At 36.1% G+C, this 25,832-nt stretch overlaps 1 protein-coding gene across 1 annotated transcript; it reads right to left on the bottom strand.

The window, feature by feature from the left end:
* Positions 1-239: 239 nt before the first annotated feature.
* LOC140772109 (aspartic proteinase 36-like) lies at positions 240-24,727 on the bottom strand. Its single transcript, XM_073114010.1, has 10 exons — positions 24,390-24,727; positions 24,130-24,259; positions 23,799-24,046; positions 23,326-23,550; positions 20,861-21,023; positions 20,711-20,781; positions 17,204-17,294; positions 16,232-16,307; positions 5,371-5,442; positions 240-582 (listed from the first exon to the last, which is right to left on the bottom strand). Exons 1-10 carry the CDS (start codon positions 24,611-24,613, stop codon positions 434-436), a joined length of 1,449 nt encoding a protein of 482 aa, XP_072970111.1. The 5' UTR covers positions 24,614-24,727; the 3' UTR covers positions 240-433.
* Between the last annotated feature and the right edge of the window lie 1,105 nt (positions 24,728-25,832).

Here is a 25,832-nt window from a genome sequence, read left to right as displayed (position 1 = left end):
AAGAACTGCAGCAAGTCTAATCACATGGGTAGCAGAGTTTGATCTATTTTCACATTAAACATATTGCTTTCCCCAACTGTGCCAGAGAACTGATTAATTTCCTACATACCTGACACTTTTTCTTCACTGAAATTAATCAGGCATTGAATCAGCTAAGGAATATTGAACATGAATGATAAACAATTGCGTGATTTAGTATTATCAAGCCAGGGAACATTTAGAAAGGAAAATTAGTGATCTAACAATTGCAAAGGCACATAATGCTTTATAACATAACACATTGAATCTACAGCTCCTTTAAACTGCCCAAAGAATCAAAGAATGCAAACAAACAAATTGAAACAAGCATACTTTGTTTCAATTTTACTGCAAAAAAATATAGGATGAATATATTAGAGCGCAACGCCAACATTAAATCACTGGGGAAGAAGAATCAATGGACCATACATAGGATCATTATCGTTAGTAACAATAGCATTACGGACAACCCCAACTCAAATCTGTAGGCAGATGATATATTGTGAGCATCAACAGCATAAATAGCTCCAGTCTTCTCATCTTTAATCTGAATGCTTGAAGAGCCTGTAATCATATAGACCAAGTCAACAATGGAAAATGCTCTCCTGAAGAAAGAATAACTCTAGTAAACAAGTGAAGATGTATCCTAGTACACTTTCTGAAAATCTGCTACTATGGGAAATGCATGTTTTTATTATCAATATGTAAAGTAATAGATAAGAGCAAGTGGAGTTCCTGTAACAAATATTAGTTCCTCGTTTCAAAACCAAAAATATTTTGATTACATTTGCAGCCATGCATGTTATATAATATCATCGAACGTCATTTTTAATTACTATTATACTTAGGGTAGAGTGAGTCTACCCACTAAGCTTAAGTTGTTACTTGTTAGCTCATAGAACTCTTTTTAAAAATTTTCAGATGATAATCAACTGGATGAATGAACATGTGCAGTTGTGCACTGGGAAACAATTACTTATGATGCATTCCGGTTTCTTGAATTTAGAATAAGTAGCTTCTGCACATGTCTTGTAGGGTCATAGTTGTCTACCACTTGGTTTATAACATACAAATTTCCTATTCTAAATTTTGGCTTGGATTTATCTTTTTTTAAGGTTTGGAACATATATCAACTATTCATGTGATACATGGTCGGTCATGACTTCAAAGCAGGTTGTGATAGATGGAGCTAAAGAAGGTGCCAAAAAACAACATGAGAAGGATGACGCGAAGTACAAGGAGATATTTGAAATTATTGACGCATGCTAACTTTCTTGTCCCTAATCATGAAACAGTAAATATTTAAATCTAGAGTTCTTTATAGCAATCAAAACTTCTAAGTTAAGAAAAGAAGAAAGAGTATCTTGTATTGCAGCAGGATAAGTCCAAATGCTAAATTTCAAGATAAGATCGTACATAGATTATCCACTTCTAGATATGCTGAGGGTCTCTTTTGGTATTTCATTGGCCATTAATCTAGGAAGAAATAAACCTCTAGGTAGAGATGCTTAGTGCTTAGAATGAGAATGTCCTCCCAGCAGATAAACATTGGCACTGGAATTGATGTTCACCAACATTTGCAGACAATTGCTACAGGAAGTTTTAATTTAATTTTAGCTCGCAAATCGTGCATAGAGGGAATTAGCCAAAAAGATATAATGGCACTTGATGCAAACTAATCCATTAAATAGAATGGAGAAAAGGATCCATATAGACAGATCTAGATAGTAGGCCTTGATTGCTGTTGTTCCGCAGACACAACTACGAACTTATTCCCACCATGTTTGATCATGTGATATGTTCTTATCGATTATAAGCTCACTAGATATGGTAAATTCTACACTGTCATAAATTTACTTATATCTACTAGAGTACATCAAGGAATAAACAAACCTAGCAAAAGTGACTGAATAAATTAGTTCATGTAAATTAAAATTAATCTCTCTGTCAATTTACGAATTACTTTAAAAGCTTAAGCTAATATAGAACGGCAGTTTTATGTAAATTTTGGGCTCGAGTTATTTAAATAAACTCAAGAAGTGTATTTGAGCTAAATGGATAAAGGTTTTATATTTTAAACAGATAAGCTTGGCAGGGTTCAAAATTAGGACCTCCTTTTCTAATACTTTATTAGATAACATACCAATAATATATATCAAATCTCAACTTGGTATTATAGTCTAGTTACAGACACTTTTAAAGTATGCCAATAGTGCCATGATAGGTACAAGGTTATCAATCCCAGCTTGGTCAATCAATACATAAGAATTACATAATTTATTTGATTGAAAAGAAAAAATGTTATAGATTCTGAGAAGAAGAATTTTGCTTTGATGAAAGTTTGAAAATGGTGGCACGGGGTTTGCAGATAAAGCTTATGTAAAACATAGTAGATCTCATAGAAAAACAAGGGTAAGCATTGCAGCTTCATCTCCAGAAAAGATTTTGAAAGAAAAAAGGTTGATACTGTGGAGACATAAGAAAATGACAATTGTCTGTGAGCAGAGAATCTCTTCTACTATGATGCTGGTGCTGCTTAAGGCCTTCCTTTTACATCTTGATACCAGCTTTCCAACAACTTGATAAAATAATTAAGCTTTTTCTTTTTTTAATGCTTTAAAACATGGATAATAAATGTCGAACAAATAATAGCTTCTTTGATACAATAATAATGCTGATGATACCATCAAAAACTTAGCAGAGGATGCATAGAGCCATTACAATATGGGAACTTGGATGTTAACTTTATTTTTTCTAATATGTTTGGGGAATTAGGTTGTAATTTAGAATCCAGTTTTCTTCTCAAGTTTCTCGACAGCACCTAGTGCCCAAGGCACTCAATGGCCACACTTGGAACCATATTGATCTCCCAAGCTATCTCAGTTAAAGTACTTATATAAAAGTATCTCTCAAAGAAAACCACTAAATATAGTTCCATATGCTAAAGAGGTCATATCTTTTAAGAGCTGAAGCAGTAACTAAAATGTAGTTAATCTTTAATATCAGCTCTCTGAGGCTGGCATAGACCAAGAATGCATGTAGAACTGCAGATTAAGGACTTGGATGAAACTCTGGAATAATTGGAATGGTCACAATAAGGATTGATAAACTAAAAGAATGAACAGGAAAAAAGAAAAAACTAGTGGAAAGACAATTTGTTTAATGAAGTCAAAGTACAGTTTACGGAACATGCATAAGATGGAGAATGAACAATGATAGGTACTGTTTCCTACGAACTTTTCAGTTGCAAGATTGTAATATGAATTAAAAGGTCAAAACCTAACAAAAAATCAAAACTTTCAGCCAAGTGGTATCCATATGCCGAAGTTTTGATACATTTGTCCTTTTCTGGATTTCAACTGCCAAAAAGAGGTGACAGGTTTGCGGAAAATTTCGATATTGGCAATATTATTGGGGGTAATTCACACTTTGGCCCCCTCAACTATAGGTGATTTTCAATTTCACCCATCATCTTTTTTTTACAACTTGACCCCCTCAACTACTCAAAATCATCAAATAAGCCCTTTCGTCAGTTCACTATTTGGGTTTCTAACAGAAATTTGTCAGATGTTTAGTACATGACCATTATCAACCAAAATGCCCCATTCTTCAACCTCTTGTTCTCTTCCACCCTATGAAGCTCCGTGTCAGACATGTGTCGGACAAGTGTCAGTATCCTTAATTTTAAAAATGAAAAATATTGGACAAGGGTGAGACACCATTAGGACTGATATTGGTGTTAACAGGTCGGGTTTGGGGCTTTTTTGTTAACCCAAATCCAAACCCAAAATTAATTCCCAAAACCCCCAACCCAAAAAGAAATCTCACTCTCTCAGCCCTAAATCCTTACCTTCGATGGACGCCTACGACAAACGAGCGCAACGGATTGAGCATGAGGAACGGCTGCAATAGACAAGTGGCTGAGCAGCTTCTTTAAGACCGGCTGCAACGAACGAGGTTCTCTCCTCTCTCTCTCCTCTCTCTCTCTCCTCTCTCTCTCTCTCTCTCTCTCTCTCTCTCTCACTCTCTCCCCCTTTTAAAACCATTCATTTTTTTCCTTATTTTTCTTTTGATACCGATAGAGCTTAAATTTAAACTTTTATTGTTTATATTAATTCTAATTAGTGTGATAAACTGATATTGTGATAGGCAGATAGTGTGAAAAACTTTTACTTTAGATGTATCAATTATATATTATTTATTTATTTATTTATTTCACCGTGTCCTATGCCATGTCTGTTTTAAAATTTGTCATGTCGTCGTGTCCATATCGTATCGTGTCTGTGTCCCATGTTTGTGCTTCATTGCTTCCACCTCTTGCTCATGTTTTTTCCAAACTCTAGCCCTACATATAAATCTCACCACCACAACTACCATCACTAATCATTCTAACTCTCCCCTCTCTCAAACCCTAAATCTAAATATAAATCTCACCAACCACTGCTATCACTAATGTCTTTAATTCTTTCTCTCGAACCCCAAACTAAAATATAAATCTCATCATCACTACCACAACACTAATCCCATTGTGGACAAATCCTCAATAACTCGTTAACTCATCCTTTGAATCGCAATAATCTCTGATCGTAGTGGGCATATTTATCATGGTAGTAGACATATTAGAGGCATAATAATTATTTTGTAGATTTTGTTAACACTGTCAAGGGGCATGATGATTTTGAATTGTTGACGAGGTCAAGTTGTAGAGGAAAAAAGATAAGCAAATGAAAGTGAAAATCACATATAGTTCAACTAACAATAAAAACTGAGAATTGATGTTGTTTATTGACTTGATCCAAAATTGTTTATTGACTTGCAAGAAAAGAATTCGATAAGCATAGGCAAGGTTGTCGACCAAATATCTAAAGTGCTCCATCAGCAATTTTGGTATTCTAGGAATCAGGCTTTGAGAACAAAAGATAATTCGTAAATAGATATCATTCCCTCATATTTTGCTGCGTTAAAGTTAACCTTAAGATCTTTCCAAAGACTTACTGTAAAAAGCAATGATCAATTTAGATAGGAGAAGGGTTGAAACGAAAATAACGCAAAAGGAGGGTTTTAAATAATATTTGCCCTAATATCTATTATGACAGAAATGGAGCAAGAACATTTTCCATCACTAGAATAAAGCTGATAATTTCTTAATAGGATGACAGCTATTCATGACAAGAAACAAGCTGATATTGGAGAGACAAATAAGTACAAAGAAAAAGAATAAAAAGAATAAACCAGGTAGAGCGGTACAATAGAATAACTAAATGATGCAAAAGTACAAAGAAAATAAGACAAAATATCTTGAGCTAATTACTGTAAACAAATATGACAAGATAAAAGGCACATTAGACTTACAGTTGTATTCAGTCCAACCTATAACTTGATTTTCCAAGTCATAAAGAACTAACTTGTTTGAAAGGACTAAATCTGCAAGACATAGTCAAGTGTGAGAACAAAGGATGAAGATAAGGTTAAATTAAAAAAATGAATATGATGAATCCTAAGGCTTGCAACTCAAGTAAACAATTGCTAGAAACTGAGCAGCGGCTTTTTGCAACTTAATTGCAGTTCTTTTTACAATTGGCAACAATGTGACATTAAAAACTAAATTGGCAATCCACGTTAAAAAAATTAAAATTCTACTTTTACCCCCTCCATCTTTCTCTTTCAGTTTCTCTACCTCTTCCTCTTTTTCTCTCATTTCCTACCACCAATTGCTACCTTCACCAACACGACTACCAAAGATGGCCGTGCCAAAGCCTCGTGCCAACTGGCACGCATTTGACATATTTTTAATAAAAAATTTAGAATATTAAAGATGTTTTTGGTTCCTCAATCTTCAGTTTTGGTTTAAATATACGTGGTAAAACCTACATTATAGTCTTTTATCTTTAGATAATTTTTGTGAATAACTTATTTTATCAATGATATAGCAATAGTCAAATATAAATATTATTCAACACTTAATATAATTGAATAACTTATATTAATGTTTAAACATTTCATAATATGATTGAATATTCCATAATATAATTAAACACATAACAATATTCAACACATAACATTAATTGATAATAGTACAATAATTAAAAGTAGTATCTAGTTGAACATAAAATGATGGGGATGATTAAAAACTTCATTTGCCGACACAAGAATGGCATGAGAATGTTGCGTTAAATAATGTTGATAATCTTCAATCATATTGATGATGGTGATTCATTTGCCGGTTCAAGAATAACACTAAAGTTATTTGATGATGATCGATGGAAATAAGAAAGATTTAATATTTGATAATGATCAATGAAAATAAGAAAGATTTAAAAACATGAGCTACATATCAGCACGGTTCGGCACTCACCCGTGCCACCACCGGCACAACCATCCTTGACCACTACCATCAGCCATTACAATTGGCACTACTATCACCACCTCCACCTTCACCAACATCAGTAATCACGACTATTAACCCACCACCATGACCATCATCTTCACCATCACCACAACCACTATCACAAACCCACATAGGGCTGTCAGGCTTGACGAGCGGCTCGGGCTTGGCTCGGGTGAAGCTCGAGTCCGGCTCAACTCGGTCAAAGCTGAGCTGAGCCCCAGCCATCGTATCAGGCTCAAAATTACAACCGAGCCGAGCCTGAGCAGAAGCCGGCTCACTCAGGCTCGGCTCGATAGGCTCGATAGCCTGATTAATTATAACTATGGACACGTGGCATAAAGAAATATTGCCACGTGTCCCTCACTAACCCAACCTCACCCTCACCCGTAACCCATTCAATATTCATCACCCTCACCCACCCTCAACCACACTCACCCACCCTTACCTACCCCACCCTCACCCATCACTTCACCCTCCCCCATCACGCCACCTTCCCCATCCTCAATTCCCTCACCCACTCCACCCTCACCTTCACTCTCACTCTTACTCTCACTCTCACTCTCACCCTCACCCTCATCCACCTGATCACCACTCATAGCCTCACCCCACGCGTCGCCACCTCCTCCCTCTCCGTCGGCCTCCATTAGCAAGCCACCACCATGGCGCCACGCCCTCCTCTCTGTCGGCTTCCTCCTCCTCATCCACTCCGTCAACTTCCTCCTCCTCCTTCATTCACCATCTCCTCATTGTCGCCTCCTCCTCCATCCGTCTTCGACTCCTTCGGCAAGCCGCCGTCCATGCCACCACCGCCCACGCCACCACCGCCTCATCCTCTAATCAAGACCGAGCTTTGCTCGGGTTCAGTTAGGCCCAAGCTGAGCCGAGCCTAAGCAAAATTATGAGGCTCGAAATCACTTTCGAGCCAAGCCTGAGCCAGAGCCGGCTCACTCAGGCTCGGCTAGTTTACACCCCTAAACCCACCATGCCACTACCACGACCATCACCTTATCTACCTCCTTTCTCATTTTCTTCTCACATCATCACCACCACCTTAAGCAACCTACCACAACAAGGCCATGCCCCCATTCCCACATTTACCAGTACCACCACCTTCATCACGACCATCACTATCTTCATCACTATCCCACTACTCTTTCACCTTCACCACTGTCACCACCTTCACTATTACCATACCCTCACCATTATTACTAACTTCACAACTACCATCACCACCACTCTATCAGTACCTCCACAATTCTCATCACCCTCGTCATCCCATCACCACCACCTAGTCATTGCCAATGAAGCACAGACACGGGACACAGACATGAGACGGACACGGCGACATAATAAATTTTGAAAATATAGGACACAAACACAGCATAGGACACGGCAAAATATATATATATATATATTATTGATACATCTAAAGTAAAAGTTTGCAATCTAATAGTGTTAAATACATATACATTATATATATATTATTGATACATCTAAAGTAAAAGTTTACAATCCAATAGTGTTAAATACACATACATCAAACTATAAGAAAGAAGAAGTATCATTCAAACTACTACGAAGTATACATCAAGCTTTAATTTAACAGAGCAGGGAGGCTTTAATATAATCTAAGAAGTATACATCAAGCTTTAATTTAACAGAGCAGAGAGGCTTTAATATAATTTAAGAACAGATATAATTTAACAAAATTAGTTTATCACACTAATTAGAATTAATATAAATAGCAAATATTTAAATTTAAGCCCTAATGCCCTATCAGTATCAAAAAGAAAAGGAAAAATGAAACTATGAAAGGCTTTAAAGGAGAGCAGAGAGGCAAAGAGAGAGAGAGTGAGAGAGAGAAGCTACTTGTGGGGAGGGAGGGAGAGAGAGCATAGCAGAAAAGCTGCTTGCGGGGGGAGCAAGAGAGAGAGATAGAGATAACCTCGCCGTCGCACAACCGCTCAATGTCACACAGCCGCTCGCCATCACGCACTATTGTCTTCGACTGAGAGGGATTTGGGGCTAAAAGAGATTTAGGTTTGGGAGGTGGCAAGGTTGGGAGAGTTAGTTTTGGGTTCAGGTTTTGGATCCTGGCTAACAAAAATTGACCCAACCCGACCCGTTAAAGATTAACCAATTTTCCGCCTGTGTCCCAGCAATGTCCCGCACGTGTCTCCTTTTTTTTAATTACGGATACTCTGAACCCGTGTCCGACACGTCCGATACGTGCCCGTGCCCGACACATGTCCAACATAGACACATCTCCCAGTAGTGGTTCGGTGGTGCAAAGGTGGTGGTTGTGGTGTCGTAGTGGTGAAGATGTGGTAGTGATGGTGAAAATAGTGGTGGGGCTATGGTAGTTGTGAAGATATGGATAGTGGTGAAGGTGATAATAATGATGGGGTAACAATTAAATTAGGTGGTGGAAGTGGCAGTAAAGTAGTTGTGTTGGTAGGGAAAAGGGTAATATTAGTAGGGGTGGGTGCTAGTGGTGAAGGTGCTGGTCATGTTGAAATGATGGTGGTGGTGAGTTATTGCCACGATGGTGGATTGACGTGATGGCCCCAATGATTAATGGTTGTGGAGATCGTGGCAAGTTATTGTCATGATGGTGGATTGACGTGGTGCCCCCAGTGGTGGTGAAGATGGTGGTGATAAAGGTAATGGTGGGGTGGTGGTGATGAGTTATTTTGGTGGGTTGACGTGATGGTTATGGTGGTCGTAAAGATGGTGATCATGATGATGGGGTGGTGGGATGGTGGTGGCCATTGTGATGATCATTAGTGTTGTCGGCAAAGATAAAAGCAGTGTTGCTTGCTACTGGCAGCAACAATAGTGGATGGTAGGAGGTGGTGTTGATGGTAGCAATGTTTTAAATAGCGATCAAGGCGGCCGCCCCGCAAACAGCCCAGGTGGCCTTGGCTTGGCGGCCAGGCCGCCTAGGCCTTCTTGTCAGGTCGCCAAATCGCGTGGCGGTTTGCCAAGGCGTGTAACGAGCCAGGCAACCTGCTAAATCATTTTGCGGGAGAGCCCAATGGTTTTGAGTTTAAATTGATATCGGGTCAGATCTTGAGGCTAACCCGTTAACCATTTAAAAAACTAACCCATCGTTCTCCTCTCTCGATCTCACTGAAGCCTTCTCTCTCAATCTCTCCGAGCCCTAAAAATCCCACCATTCTCTCCTCACTCTCGGTCTCGTCGAGGCTCCAAGCGGCACTGGCAAACGACCAGCCAAGCGCAGCCATTCCCTTCACCGAGCGGCGAGCACGGCCTTCCCCTTCACAGCTCCAAGCGGCAACCGGCAAGACGGCAACTAAGGTTTGTAACTTTGTTGATCCTTCCCCCGCCGGCTTTGCTTCCCTTTAGATGATTCTTCTTCTTCTTCCCTTTCTCCTTCTCTTTCTTTCTTTCACCGCCAGCTTTGCTTTCTATTTTCTTCACTGCTACAGTAAATCTGTAATTAACAATTAAATGCTTAATTACTGATTCACTGTAGCAGTGAAAGGGTTTGATTAATTAACATTTAACAGTTTAACATTTAATTACTGCAATACTGCTTAACTGCTTTAGTTTTCTTGAGTTTTTAATTTTTTTTCACAGTTTCACTAATTAACTGCTTAACTGCTTCACTGTAATTATTAAATAATAAATATTATTTACAGTGATTAGTTTTCTAAATTCTGAATTTCTGATTAGTTATTAGTAATTAGAAAACTAATTACTGTAAGTAGTAATTTAAATGTAGATTTCTTTGACTATCACCGTTAGTTTTGGACTTTTGGTTTTCTAATTGCTTAATTAGTACTTAACTAATTATTGTTAATTTGTTAATTGTTATGCAGCCTAGAAGAATCAATTGCTAATTAGAAATACTTCTGCCATTAGTATTTTTTTTTTTACTATTAACAATCTGATATGCTAGTTAAGTAGTTAGTTTGTAACTTTGTTAATCTGATATGCTAGATTGCTAGTTATTTTGTTAATCTCATATGCTAATTAATTTGTGAATTACCCAATGACCTCAATTTTATATATAGAGTAAAACTAATCAGATATAGTAACTAGTTCCTCTCAAACAGTGTCTGTGGCTGGGTCTACATCATCTGAATATTTTGTGTCTATTGGCTCTAATGATCCAGGATGGAAATATGGATACCTTCCTAATAAAAATGATGCCAACACAATGAAATGTAAATTCTATAGGAAGGTCACTAAGAGACGAATTAGTAGATTTAAAAAGCATACTACTCAAATTAGAGGTGATGTTGCCCTTGTCCAAAAGCTAGTGATGAGGCCAAAAAAATTATCAAGGATCATCTACAGGAGAATCAAAAGAAAAGGAAAGAGAAATCAAGATAGGCAGCAGAATTAAGGACAGAAGTAAATATATATAGAGAGAATAAAGATTTAGAAATTTCAAATGTTGGCAGTAAAAGGCCAAGGAGTAGAGGCCCTATGGATAAATTCACCTCTATTGATCCAGAAGTTGCAGTTAGAGAGCGGGGAAAGATGGTAGTACAAACGAACATAAAAGATTTCTTTGCAAAAGAAGAAAGAGATAAAGTGAACAACTACTTAGCTCACTGGGTTTACAAATGTGGCATCTCTTTTAATGCTATCAATGATAAATCATTTCATATATTGATGGAAGCAGTTGGTCAGTATGGCCCAGGGTATAAGCCAGCATCTATGCATGAATTGCGTGAGCCACTTTTGAAAAAACAAATGGCTAAAATAAATGATGATTTGGAGAATCATAGAGTTGCATAGAGAAAAAATGGTTGCTCAATTTTGACTGACGTTTGGACAAATCAGAAAGGAAGAAGCATTATGAATTTATGTGTTAGTTGTGAGTTGGGAGTTAGTTTTTTGCGTTCTGTTGATTGCTCTAAAGACTCACATACAAGTGAATACATCTATAATATTGTTGTTGATGGTATCAAAGAAGTGGGAGAGAAGAATGTTCTCCAAATTGTGACTGATAATGCTGCTACTAATTTAGCAGCTGCACGGTTGCTAAAAAATAAATATCCCCGCATATACTGAACATCTTGTGCCGCCCATTGTATAGATTTAATGTTGGAGAGGATATCCAAAGAATGAAAGATTAAAGGTGCAATTGAACGTGGGAGGGAAGTCACGGTATTTATTTATGGACATCATAAGACATTAAGTATGATACGCCAATTCACACAGAAAAGAGAGATCGTGAGACCCGAAGTTATAAGATTTGCCACTTCTTTTCTCACATTACAGAGCCTTTTGGAGAAGAAAGAAAAATTAAAGCTTATATTTACTTCTGATAAATATTCAACATGCAAATGGTCAAAAACTGCTAAGGGTAAGAGAGCTTACTCTACTATTCTCAATAATCAATTTTGGAGGCAAATGTCATTAGCAGTTAAAATTTTCACTCCCTTGGTGAAGTTACTTCGAGTTGTTGATGGTGAAAGAAAGCCACCAATGGGATTTATATATGGTAGGTTGAAAGATGTTAAGGAAATTAAAAATATTTTCAATAATAATAAGACTTCTTCCCAGCCTTTCCTCGATGCAATTGATCACTACATAAATGGAAAGCTTGATACACATCTCCATGTTGCTGCATATTATTTAAATTTATACTATTTTTTATAGAGATTGTAATAAAATAAAGAGTGATGTAAATGTAATGGAGGGTGTTCTTAGTTGTATTGAAAACTTCTATCCAAATCTGTTGATTCAAGTGCACATTACAAATGTGGAGATGAATGCATATAAGGATGCTATTGGAATTTTTGGGAGACCACTAGCAAGATTGGCAAGAGAAGTTAATAAAGATGAATTCAACCTAGGTATATTTAATAGTTTAACGTATGTAATAAAATATGTCTTTCTAATTTGTATGTTAATATGTTACTAAGTTACTTTATAATTTGTATAGTTATTAGCTCATTGGTGGAGTGTATATGGAGCTAGCATCCTTCACCTGAAAAACATGGCAGTTCAGATTCTTAATTTGACATGTAGCTCATCCGGGTGTGAAAGAAATTGGAGCTCATTTGAATGGATAATATATCATAGTATTGATTAAGTTGTCAATTCTAAATTATAATCGACTCATATTAACTTAGTCTTTATTTTCAGATTCATTCAAAGAAAAGAAATAGATTGGAAGTGAAGAGATTGAATGATCTTGTCTATGTACAATCTAATGCAAGGATGAAAGATCGAAAGATAGCAAAAGAGAAGGATCTTGTGGCTTCAAAAGAGAGAAATAATGTATTTGATTGGTTGGATAATAATCCTCAAGAGCAAGAGATCTTCCCAGGTGAAGGGTTAACTTAGGAGATGGTGACAGAAGCATCAGGTGCGGAAGAATTTTTATCATCAAAGAGAAATGCTAGAGTTGCTCAAGCTACTACTAGTAGCACTCTTTCCACTTCTCTTGATGAGCAATTGATCCAGTCAGATGAGGAAACAAAGGATGATGATGATGTTGAGCTAGAGCTTGATGATGATTCAGATAATAATTTATTGGCAAATGAAGCTCCACTTGAAGAATGTGAAGACTAGAATTTTAATTTTGAATGTGAACTTATTATGAATGTGATTCTTGTGATGATGTGAACTTATTATGAATGTGATTTTTATGATGATTATGAACTTGTTAGATACTTAGATATTTCATATTTGGATGTGATAATTGTGAATTTGTTATGAATTTGACAATTTTGAATCTTTGATCATGTTATTTGTTTTAGATATTTGGTTGTGAACTTGTGATTCTTGGGAACTTGTTATGAATTTGATAAATTTTAATCTTTGATCATGTTATTTATTTTGGATATTTAGTTGTGATATTTGTGAACTTGTTATAGTTGTGAATTGTGAATTGTGATTATGTTATTTGATATTGTGGCATAGCGCATCATTACAAATTTTATATATATTAAATTAGTATTAAAAATTATAGATATATTATATATAATTTTTTGTTAATATAAAAATATTAGACCGCCTTGTCACCCGCCTTCCGCCTTGGCGCTAGGCGGTGGGGTGACCGCCCGCCACCTGCAACCGCCTTTCAAAACATTGGATGGTAGTGAAGGTAGTAGTGTCTGTAATAATAGTGGAGATGGGAGAGGGAGAGAGAGAGAGAGAGAGAGAGAGAGAGAGAGAGAGAGAGAGAGAGAGAGAGAGAGAGAGACAGACAACTGAGAGGTAAATATGGTAGTTTAAACAATTTTCACATAAAGTTGCCAATCCAATATTTGCGAACAACAATGCCAATAGAAAAAGTGTAATTAAGATGCAAAAAACCCAATCAAGCAGGTATTCATAATTCAAAATTCCTGAAATTAAATAAAGGCACACACCAATTGTATAACCAGGCAACATGAAACATTCTGAATACACTCAAGGCTCTTGGTATCTTAAATATGTACAGATCTATGCAAATAGACATCTTTATATCAGCATTAAACTTGAGAAACTTTACAGAAAGTAGTACAATATTTGTTAAATTTTATATATTGTAAGGACTTATAACTTACTCTTTTCTAGGTTGCTTCAAAGATAATCTATAACTGTAATTGTTTACCTTTACATGGAAAATCAACCGAGTGCAATCCGAAACTGTGTAAGCTAAAACTCAGATGACATTGGCTAAAGCAGAAAACACCAATAACTAAAAGATCAATGGTACCTTGTGTTTTTTTTTCTATTCAATATGACAGCATCATATCCAGAAATAATGATGGCACTTAACTTGCAAATGACAACACTTACACCTTATATACCTGGCTGACTGGTTATACTTATTCGATAGTTGCACGATGATGAGTGAATGATCAAAAGGACCAGCCCAATACAATTTAGAGGTTTCAGATATATTACTAACAATTGAAGTCCTCACTACTCAGCCTCATGGATTTATTCCTCGGGCACAGGGGTACAGTCCATGCTACTCATCACTTAGGCATGCTGACGAGGTTTCAGCACAACTGAAGACCCAACATGGTGTGGCATTACACAGGACATGTCATGCTATGCCTAAAATCCTATGTCGGCACAACCCCGTGCCACCTGGCAAGTATTGTGCCAATAGGCGCCGTCACGTAGTGTACTAGCATCACATAAATCCTTGCTCAATATAACTTTCTAGACTCTTTCTTGACTATAAATTTCATTAGTGAACTTACTCCAAAATCCTAACAAGCTTTTCGAATGTTCTATCCTACTATTTTTTTTCATGCTGCAGTTGACATCATCTCTTTGACTCTTTCTGTAACTTTCTATGTTGCTTATAAGAACTCTCCTTGTTTTGTCCTGTTAATATTTCCATAGATCCATACCATCTAATTTCTCTCTCCCGTCACTTTGTCCTAAATACAATTTGTTTTTTAAAATCTTAACTCATTATGAAGTTATAGTTACAGCTTGATTTTCTAATTAAACTAGATCTGAAGCTATAATGAAATTTGTGGCACTCATGAAGGAAAATTTATCTTGAGTGGAAAAGAGCAACTATCTTTTTCATTTGGCAAGAAGCAATGAAGATATATAACAGTCACGGATTTGATGGCCCTTTCAAGCTGAGCAAATTATTCCTGCATCCTTGAGTGTCAGCAAAAACAACCCATATTTTCTACAAAATGTGTCTAGCTAGATTTATCAATAGATACGATAATCAATTAGCTAAAATTAATCAGTCACAATCAAATTGATGCACAAAAACTTCATCATTGATTTTGCTGGATCAAAACAATATAACAACTAAGTGTTACGAAAGGTGCTTCAGGTGGCCTGCATTGCAAGTAAGCAGCCGGCAGAAGCCGGGTGGGCCGCCATTTCGCCGAGCGGGCCAGGGAGCCCACTTCAGCGCTGGAGCAAGTCGGCCCGCCTTAGCTAACGGGTTGGACCGGTCTAGACAACGAGCCTCTCCTCTTCCTAGCTCCCCCTCTATCGATCCAACCCCCAACCCCTCAAACCTATTGTCTCCTCTCACTAGCTTCCCCTCTATCGATCTAAGCCCTAACCCCTCAAACCTATTGTTTCCTCTCTCCCTCTATCAATTATCTTATTTCTCAAGCGGCGGCAAGCGGCCAACCCACGAAGAGATTCTAGGAGAGGTCAAGGCAGGTAAGAGAGAAATAGAGAAGTAGAGAATAGGAAGTGAGAAAGAGTAGATGTAGTTAAAGGAGAGGGAGAGGAACATGAGGTTGGGAAGTGGAGTATAACATGGCAGTGAAAGGAAATAGAGATTTAGAGAGAAGGGTGTTAGGTGTGGAGAAGGGAGTGAGTAATGAGATACTGAATGGATAGGAGAGAGCAAGTGGGGGGAGCAACTCACTATTATTATTTATCTTCTAAGAGGACAACTTTTATTTTACACCCCCATACTATACTTCAATTTCAACTCACTACCTCTCTTCATTATTTTCATTTTTGATATCGTTATGTTCATTTTTGATAACCCTGTAATATTGTTCTATTATCCTTGATGAGCATATTAGTATATTACCATACTGTTACACGTTATAGTTGTGAATTTCTTATTATGGTTGCAAATTGTGATCATCTTATTCGGTATTTTGGTGTAGTGCATTATTAAAAAATTTATATATATTATGTCAGTATATATTATATATCATATATATTATTTTTAATTGTTTATATATTAAAAATACTATAATACTCTGCGATATCTTCCGCATAAGTGCTCTGCAGTGAGGTGACTGCCAGCACCCGTGACCGTCTTTCAAAACATTAGCGAAAGATCCATAAAACTAGTAAATTTGCACATGTAGGAAAAAGTACGATAGTGCTTAAGATTCATACCTCCCAAAAGAAACATATCCTTCCCATCCTTAGATTGTACTCCTCCATTTTGAAAGCCAAGGCAGTAAATGCTATCCTATTAGATGAAAACTGAAATTTCATAAGCAACTCTAGAAACATTACAACTATGTACGATAATAAGCTATCCAAATTCCAAAATTTGCTTTTAAAGCGGACATTTCATCTTTCTAATAATCTTTGAAATTAACGTGTCTAATGTCACCAAAAGAAGTTGTAAGTTATTTCCTGCCCAAACAAATTATATTTCGAATGACGCGAAAGAGGACATGAAGAAGAGAACCCAAGTACTTAACATGTTTTTTAGGTTAAATTGTTAACTTGTTATCCTACAATACCTAGATGAATCTGAAGTACCCGAAATGACATTTCAAATAAGAGATTTATATGATAAAATTTGAGTTCATTTGTTTAGCAAGGACTTGCTGAATTGCATGACAGGAATTAGAGTAGCCCGTGCATGCAACATAAATGATTCAAATCTCTCAGTGAACCACAATAAAAGGGAAAAATTCAGGAACAGAATAGCTTCTTTTAGCTAATTGTGGATATATAGGTTTCGCTATAGGAGAACAGAAGATATTGGCAATTTGGCATATATAGATGCTATTAAGTATTAACATGAAAACTCTTATCAATTCTATTTCAATGAGATATAAACAAGGGTTAAAGAATGCAGTTAGAAGTACTAATAAAATAACAATATGATGGAATAAAGGAAACAGGAATTACTGCATACTCATAAGTTTCAACCAAGTAAAAGGACGCAAAAGGAGAATTTTCATTTTCCAGAAAAAAAATTAAAAAAAAAATCAAGAGAAGGAAGGTCATGGAGCCAAGAAAGAGTTAAATACAAGAGACACAAATACACAAATATCAAATATATATAATTTATATATATAGAAGCAGAAACGGTTTTAACTAATTCATCAAAATAGAAGAAGACTTGGTTACCCCATTTTGGAAGAAATAATCATGCGGATACACGTTTAATAGAAGTGAGTTCTCAAAATGGAAGACCACTTCTGGAAATCCATCATCTACACTGCAAGACAATAGTTACATGTTAGCAGGGAAGTTAACTTGAGTTCAACCTCTATATGACTAAGATAACAAGATAGGATGTAAAATTTGCTTGAACAAAACTGTACCTCTTAACATGGAAAATATTTTTGTAGGACAAAGAAATATCTTACTGAAAGTCAAGTCATGTTCATCATAATACCATGTACTCAATTAGCCTTACTATCTCATGTTCATGTGTGTGAGTTCATTAACACTATGGAAAACTGATACAGGAAAAAGTATATAGGTTAAGAAAAACTCCATATGCACACATTGAATTGTTCAGTTATAAAACCCTTTACTCATATCTGATAGCACTGCTGATTTTCCTAATCCTGTTAATTCTCATTCTCTTTTATGTTAAAGTTAGAGCATCACATCCATTCAATGTAATCCAGTCCAATAGTATGATAAACAGTGATTATTGATTTCCTATTATGGGTCTCAACACCCATCACATCTTTATTCAAAAAGAAAAGAGCCATCACATCAAGTCTGGAAAGGATTCCTAGGTTGATGATTCAGGATAATACAGAGAGAAAGTGACTATGATGAGTTGAAACAATAGAATGCATTTGCTCATTCTGAAGTTGAACGAAGTATTGTAGAAAGCAACGATGGCCGTGCTAGTGGCACGTGCCGATTTGGCACGTATTTAAAATATTTTTAATAAACTTTTTAGGATATTTAAAGATGTTTTTCGGTCTTCGATATGTCAATTTTTAATTTTTAGGTGAAATATATATATTAAAAGTTTAAAACCTATATTATAATGTTTTATCTTTAGATTATTTTTGTAAATGACATATTTATTAAAGAAAAAGTAATAGTTAAATATAAATATTATTTAACACATACTTTGATTGAAGACATTCATTAAAACTAATATTAATGATTGAATACTACATAATATAATTGAACACATAATATTAATCGATAATAGTTTAATAATAAAAATCAATATCTAGCTAAACATAAAATGACGAAGAGAACAAATACTTTATTTGTCGGCATAAGAATAATACGATAATGTTGCATTAAATACTGCCAATATTTTTTAAAACTCATTCACTGATAGTATTGCTCATTGTAACATTTCACATAACTTTCATACAAATAGAAATTCTATAATTCTCCTATGATATGATATGATATTAATATTGAACATGCACGAGAATGAACGGCACCGGCACCGGCACAGACACACCATAAGCATATGTAAATGGTAGATATAAAGTATAATAATGGTGTTCTAGCTCTGGTGGATATGATTGATATGATGGTAATTATGATGAACTTATACCATCCTATAGGTACACCCCTCTTAATGTCCAACTAACTACAAACTCAAGTTCTCTGTAAAAATAATACCTCTCTGAAAATGTTGTGTAACAGGGACGTATGTCTCATCTCTATTATCACTGCCATCAAACTGAGTTTCGTTATTATCACTATCACCATCATCATCATCATCATTACCATTTCTAGTCTCATTATCATTAATTTTATCTAAGCCTTCTAAATAATCAATTGATCAGTTGATTTGATAATGACTGATGAAAATAAAAAAAAATTAAAAATAGCTTCATATGGCACAATGACTGGCACGGGGCTGTGCCGAACGACACACAGGCTATTTAAAAATATAGCTGTACAGTGTACACCATGCAAAAGGCTCAAGTCAGTAAGGGCTCTAGGAGGGAGCTGTACAGTGTACACCATGCAAGTTTTAAAAAGTTGCTCAAAATGTTTTGGTTTCGACCATAGGCGATTTAAAAATATAGCTAAAACAACTAATTACATATGTTTCAGCATGCGACTATAATTCTCAGTTGAAATGGAGGATGGTTTCGGATCAACCAAAACAAGTCAAAACCCTAATGTCATTGTAATACACATCCCGTCAACCCCGTGATTTTATCAATACCACATGTGGACCCATCTCTATTCTCCCCCACCCAACCCCCATTAGATTAAATTCACATCTCTCTAGATGCCCTCAATGGCAATGATCTCTCTGTCACACAACCGTGAACCTCTCTCCTCTCTCCAACCTAAAAAAAACTCGAGCAATCTCGGTGGTAACAACCTCCTATGACTATCATCTTCCCCTCTCCAACCATGCAGATCTCCGATGAAGTTGACTATCAAGGTAACTTTCTGTTTTCTTTTCCTCTCCTCTCTTTTGTTGGTTTTTCCTAGTCTGCCATTACCCCCCTTCACTCATCTTTTCCAGTATTCCACAGCATAGCATAAGTGGCCCGACCTCTGATTTCATCTTTATTTCAACTAATTGACTATGTTGTGATCTTGATGTACCATAGATTATGTACTTATAGAAAACAACCCAATTTCTGGAATTGTTTAGGATTTCTTTTTCATAACTTTTTTGACCATTTGCTTCTTCTTTTTTAATTTCTAGGACTTTTTTTATTTTGTCATTAAAAAATTAATCTAAACATAAAAGACCAAAACACCAATCTGGAAAGTTGATACTGACTGAAAATCCGAGATGTTTTACTTTTTCGGGTCTGAAACCAAAACTTTGAACCTTGCCTTACACAGCCTCACCCCTCTAACCTAGCAGACAAATTCCAGAACTAAACACTACCACGAAAGTAACAAAATCCACTTTATATTCCAGTATCCAAGAGAAGAAAAAAAAAGGAGCGTTACTAACTATCTATTTCAATCTCCAAAAGAGCACAATTATTGTACAATGAATGCTTATAGTCTCATCAAAAAAAAGTGATGAATCTTTGGACTGGCTTCACTTTCCTGGCACCTTAGCTTAAAATCAACAGGAGAAAAATGACACTGATCTATAAAGATAATAAAAGGGAAAAAGAAAAGTTCCAAATAGGTAAGAAAAATGTATCAAATTAAATTAATGGAAGCTAGTCATGCATGACCAAGATGTAGAGCTAGAGGAAAGACATAGCTGATTAAATATGAAGTATCAATACAAATCAAAGACATGGTACCTGTAACCTATCTATGGTGAAAATATGGCAACTCCTGAAAACAAGTAAATAATGTGATACATGCATACTCCAAGAAACAAATAAGACTAAAAATAAATTAAAGAAAAATAACCTACTAGTTACAAACTTACAACGTAGCTAAATAAAAAATAAATAAATACGTCAATATGTACATGATCAAACTGTACAGCTCTCATTAGATGTTCATACTCTTAACAGACAAAGAAAAGAACTGACTAGATTGAGGTCCCCTTACTAAATTCAAAGAGTATAATGTTAATGCCCCATATTCTATTCCATCTTAAAACAAATCTAACAAAAAGGTGCTTTCCTATTTTAACTGCCAGAAATTCCGAAATTTTCATTAATCCTTTTCTTATATACATGTTCAATTTTGTAAAGAGATACATACCTTCCAGGATATTGGAAACATAAAAAGTCTTGAACGGTATGGAAGCTCAAACCTTGATGGTTAGCAAATACCTAAAGTATTCAGAAAACTCAATATTAGAAACTGGAAAAAAAAATCTTTAAATGACTAATGAACAGAAAGATGTCATACTGCATCATATAGTTTTGTATATGCCTCATCCGGAAGATAAGACAATGTTGTACCACTATCAATAATTGTTCCTTTTCTATCTCCAGTTTCAAAAAGATCAGTTGGAAGTCGCAGAAAAGTGCCTCCAACCTCTATCTTTTTCAGATTGACATTATAATGTAGCCTAACAAAGAAAAACATTTATCATATATAAATTAATCAAAATATACGAAAAGGATATGATATGGTATGTGACCCAAAAGAAAATTAAGTACATTTATATGCTAGAGCTTAGTAAAAAACACTGCACATGAAAATTTAGTGATCAAGATGATTAGCATTTTATATCAAAGCATATTTAGAACTATTATAGCATAAGATGGTAAAACATATAAAAGTTATCATTCTATGAACCCCAAGCAAGAGAAGTTAAAATATAAGTGAACGACTTAAGAACCACCACAAAACCTTATTAGAATGAGACATGCTGAGTTGCACGATTTGTTCGACCAGGCCAATTGGCTTATCTAACCCTACCCCCTCTCTTTCTCTCCGTCACAACATGTACCACCCAGCATGCATAGTGATGAGTGGCATACTAGTTACATCCAACAATCCTTGCTCATATGAATCCTATTCTTAAATGTTTCCTAATCCTCATAGAATTCCTTATCTCAAAGGTTTCCTATATCTCATAAGATTCCTAATCTCTAAAGGTTTCCTATTTCAAGTGTCTTTCCTAATTTTTAGTTTCCTAATAATTGTTAGTTTTTTATCTGATACGATTCGGACTTCATCGACGTCGTCTCGAGAGTGGAGTCACTTTAAGAGTGTCTTTGTTTCTTATTTTAATGTTTAATTTCCATGAAAATAAGTTTTCTATAAGTCGCGTTCAAACGCGGGTGAAGTGAGTTCGAACGCGGTTGTGAACGGGATTGTGAACGTGGGTGAAGAGTGTGCATTGTGCGTTCGAACGCCCCGTTCGAACGCATTGTGAACGCCTGCATCGCGTTTGCAAATCCAGAGAAGTGAGAAACAGGCGCGTTCAAATGCCTGCATCACATTCGCAATTCTAGAGAAGAACAAACTCGGTGCGTTCGAACGCGGTCAGGAGCGTTCGAACGCGGTCGGCAAAATTGTATTGTTTAGGGTTAATTTTGAGTTGTTGGTTAGCCTCTAAAAGGATGTGGATGACAACCAGAGGTCATTATTGATTATTGAATAATTGAGTTTTGGCTTACCTCTTTCGTCTTCTTCGCTCCCATTCTCTCAATCCCCGACGACGCCGCTTCTAACCTCCCTCGACCAGCCAATCACCCTAGTCCCTTAGGGGTGGTCATCTCCTCCCCCTTCTTCCAATCTATCCAACACTTGCCCTAACCCTTCCATCGACCATAACCATTCCACCACCACTTTTCACCGGTGCCACCCCACTAACACTGGTCCTCCACCAACCACCATCACCTAGGATCACGTGCCTCCATCCATGAATCCTAAACAGACCACCCTGACCTTCGTCCACTAATCAGACGATATCTCGAGATCCCCACATCCGATTCGCCTGAAACTAGATTTGTTGGAAAGCTCTTTTCTGGGGCTACAACATACCAAAATTTCACGTCGATCCGACAGCGGCATCTTTCAGGATCTTATTTCAAAGTTCCGTGCCAAATCCAGTCCAGATCAGAGAATTGAAAGAGATCGAACCTTAGCCTAAGGGGAGATCGTATCACTATCGTGATTGGAATCCTAGTCGTTTTAGGAATTCTATTTGCTTAGGATTATTCTCTATTTAAGAAGTGGCGTATAATGGAGAACACGCATTTTTTACAAAATTGATTGTTATTTCCATTTTACTTCGTATCTTTTCTTTTCTCTTTGCTACTTTTGTGACGGTGGTCACAAATTTCTTCATTGGCTATGCTAGTATCCTATGGTAAATTTAAATTAAAATGGACCAAAACCCATAGACCTTCCAATAAGCTTTCTACAATTTAAAAAGTACAGCAATGGTATCATAACTTCTACTCATCTTTCAATTAAATTTAACGCTTTAGAAAGTGGTGTCAACTCTCAAGTGCAAAACTTCTAAGTTGACATTATCATCCAAAAGTATAATCATAAATAGAAAAGAAAATATGGGATTGAATGACCAACAAGAGGAAGATTAAAGGGATCAAAGATGAGCCAAAAATCAGATTGGAAGAAAATAGCAATATAAAAATCATATAGTAAATGAAGCGGCAGGATAAAAGGAAAAAAATGAGATAACATTGCAACACGGTGGCCATATAATGTATATATATATTGCACATCCTAGAACTTATGGTCAATATAATGCTCATTGAACTCCTATAATCTGAGTCATGCACTATCAATCGGATTATGCTTATTCAAAATCCCGTAATCAAATCAAAATAACAACTAGAGATTAAAAACAAAACAAAAATTCAGCTTAATAGCTTCTCTTGGATAGCATAACTTACTGATTAGGTACCAATGGTGTTGTCTTCACTTTTGGCTGCACCACTCTACCTATAGCAAAAATTCCACCTCCATTTATAGTATCTAAGCAATGAGAAAACACCTTACTAACTTTTCCTGCAGAAGCCAGCTGTGATAACATGGATGAGTTTGACTGGCCAAAACCAAGGATCCCATCAAGTGCTTCACTGGATGAACCTAGATCCCCAGCCTGTTGAGCACCACACCTGAAACAAGACAAAACTACATCAGGGAAGAAAAGAACGCGCATAGTGGCACATGCTCAAAATCTCCATGTCCGCACCTAAAAATAGCAGTTACCATTAACATAATGGATTCAAGAGGATACAAGAAATCACAAAGATGCAGATTATAAATATTTTGCATTATAATCAAGCATGACTTTTAGTTGTTGTTACCAACTCTAAAATAAGTTTAGAAGCTTCTATTTTGACTTATGAAGCATACAACTCACCCAAACGTAACACTTGCATTGGCTTGTTTCGTTTGGTGATGACCAGTTACTTGCTCATACTGCAAGAAATCCGTCACAAAATACCCAGCAGTCGAGCTCCCATCACCATACATCACACTGTATTGGCATGGGATATTCCCCAGGCACCCTGGGATCTCTCCCCCGTTTGCCGACGCGCAAAAGTTCTCTTTGCACGACACTAAGTTTCCGCTTTGGGACCCTTTTGGATCATAGAGCGTCAGTTGTATCTGCATCAAACATCCAATTCTCAATACATCAATAAGAAAAGAGACAAGAAAGCGTAAAATAAACTCATCTAAAGGAAGGATACCCCAAGGTCACTCTTTTTAGGGCAACGCACGCAGGAGATGCAATTCACCCAAAGGATGTCGCTTCCCGTGTCGACCTGCACATAATATTTCTTGGAAGGCGTTCCAATCCCAATCTGAGCATAGTACAGCCTATTTTCCCATTCAAACACCCCAATTAACTAAAATAGCCAAAATCATAATCCAAAAGGTAACAAAAATAATTAAAAAAAAAACAAAAAACAAAAACTAGTTTACGATTTCTAAACTGCGAGAGCATTACCCGGTGTCTGTGGGGAGGCCGAGCCCACCGAGGGGTAGGTCAATGGCGGCAAGGATCCGACCGCGTCGGCGGCTGTCGTGAGCCCCGAGATCAGCGATGGTCCGGTTCCGTCCGGCGAATTTGTTTTGCACCTTAAGAAACCCAGCCCCAGAAGCTTGGCGGCTATAAACAGAGAGAACAAAGAAGAGAACAAGGAGGGAAGAAGAGGATCTCATGGAAGCCATGAGAACCGACTTTTTCTTCTAGTTTTCCGGTACAAACAGAGATCGGAACAAAAGGGCGGCTCTCTATTCCCCTCTCTTTTTCTTGGCCAGGAGAAAGAAAAGAGAGGGGGGGGGGGGCCGAGAGGAAACGGCGGTGTAGTGGAAAATATTAAAAAAAGAAAAAAAGAAAAAAGGGAAGAGCAACAAAGAAGGGGAGCTTTCAACGGTCTATATTTAAAAATAAAAAAAATGTCTCCCATCTTTGACCTCTCGACACACAACGCGTTGACATTTGTCATCAAATCTACATGACATTGACTTCTATGTCTTGTTTCAAAATAGTTCAGATTGAGCAAATAACATCTCTATGCCATAAATGAGTTAATCTGCCCAATTATTTCGTGACATATTCTCGAATCATTTGTCAGCTATTATTAATCTGGTAGCCTTGTGTGGACTCAGCTCAAAATTTCTATCTTGATTTTACTAATGTACAACGAGGAATTTAGTTGAAAATTTAAAATAATTGGTAATTTAAAATTATTTTTGAAGCTATTTAATATTAATTTTATTTTAAAGATCTCGAAGAGAAATTTTTAACAATATATTTAAAATAATATTAATAATTAAAAATAAAGTACAGGAGCTTTAGGCTCAATATTTAGTTATAAGATTCTAAAAAAAGTAAAAAGTTTTTCGGATCTTAGGGCTTTTATAATTTAATTGTATTTAGTTGTTTTATTAATAAGAATAGATTTTAGTGTGTATTATATATTTATATATATATGGATATTATACTATAATAAAATGTGTATTATGTACTCACTATTATATAGTAAATTAAAAAATTAAATTAAATTGAAAATCTAAATAGGTGATTTGCACTGTAAACTAAATATATTTATAATTTTGTCTTATTACTCAATTTAAGTTATCTTTGAAGTTTTACCCAAACTTTTTAAAACGATTAAAAATGCCTTTGTAATGATTTTGAAAATATCTCTCAATATTAATTTAGAGTGATATCTTCAATTGTTAGTTATGATAATTTTTAATTTAAATATAAATTATCGATTAGCAACACATTAATAATGACTAATGAGAGATAATAAGAGATATGAGATTTCTTTCTTCTCCTTCAGTAAAATAAACTCCACACTTACTTCATACTTATTTCATATTTACTTTCTTTTCATATCTCTAATAAAAATATAGCTCAAAAAATTTAAACTCTATACTA

This window comes from Typha angustifolia, chromosome 12 (assembly GCF_048772165.1).
Source record: "Typha angustifolia cultivar Huaian chromosome 12, ASM4877216v1, whole genome shotgun sequence".
Classification (NCBI taxonomy): Eukaryota; Viridiplantae; Streptophyta; class Magnoliopsida; order Poales; family Typhaceae; genus Typha; species Typha angustifolia.
The sequence above is the reverse complement of the archived record's forward strand: the minus strand, read 5'-3'. Positions and strand labels throughout refer to the sequence as shown.

Excerpts from the sequence above, each read along its gene's own strand:
- LOC140772109 (XM_073114010.1), bottom strand. The coding sequence starts at position 24,613 with ATGGCTTCCATGAGATCCTCTTCTTCCCTCCTTGTTCTCTTCTTTGTT. Across the intron at positions 24,260-24,389 it reads GGCCTCCCCACAGACACCGG|GCTGTACTATGCTCAGATTG; the intron begins GTAATGCTCTCG and ends ATGGGAAAATAG. Across the intron at positions 24,047-24,129 it reads CTAAAAAGAGTGACCTTGGG|ATACAACTGACGCTCTATGA; the intron begins GTATCCTTCCTT and ends TGTTTGATGCAG.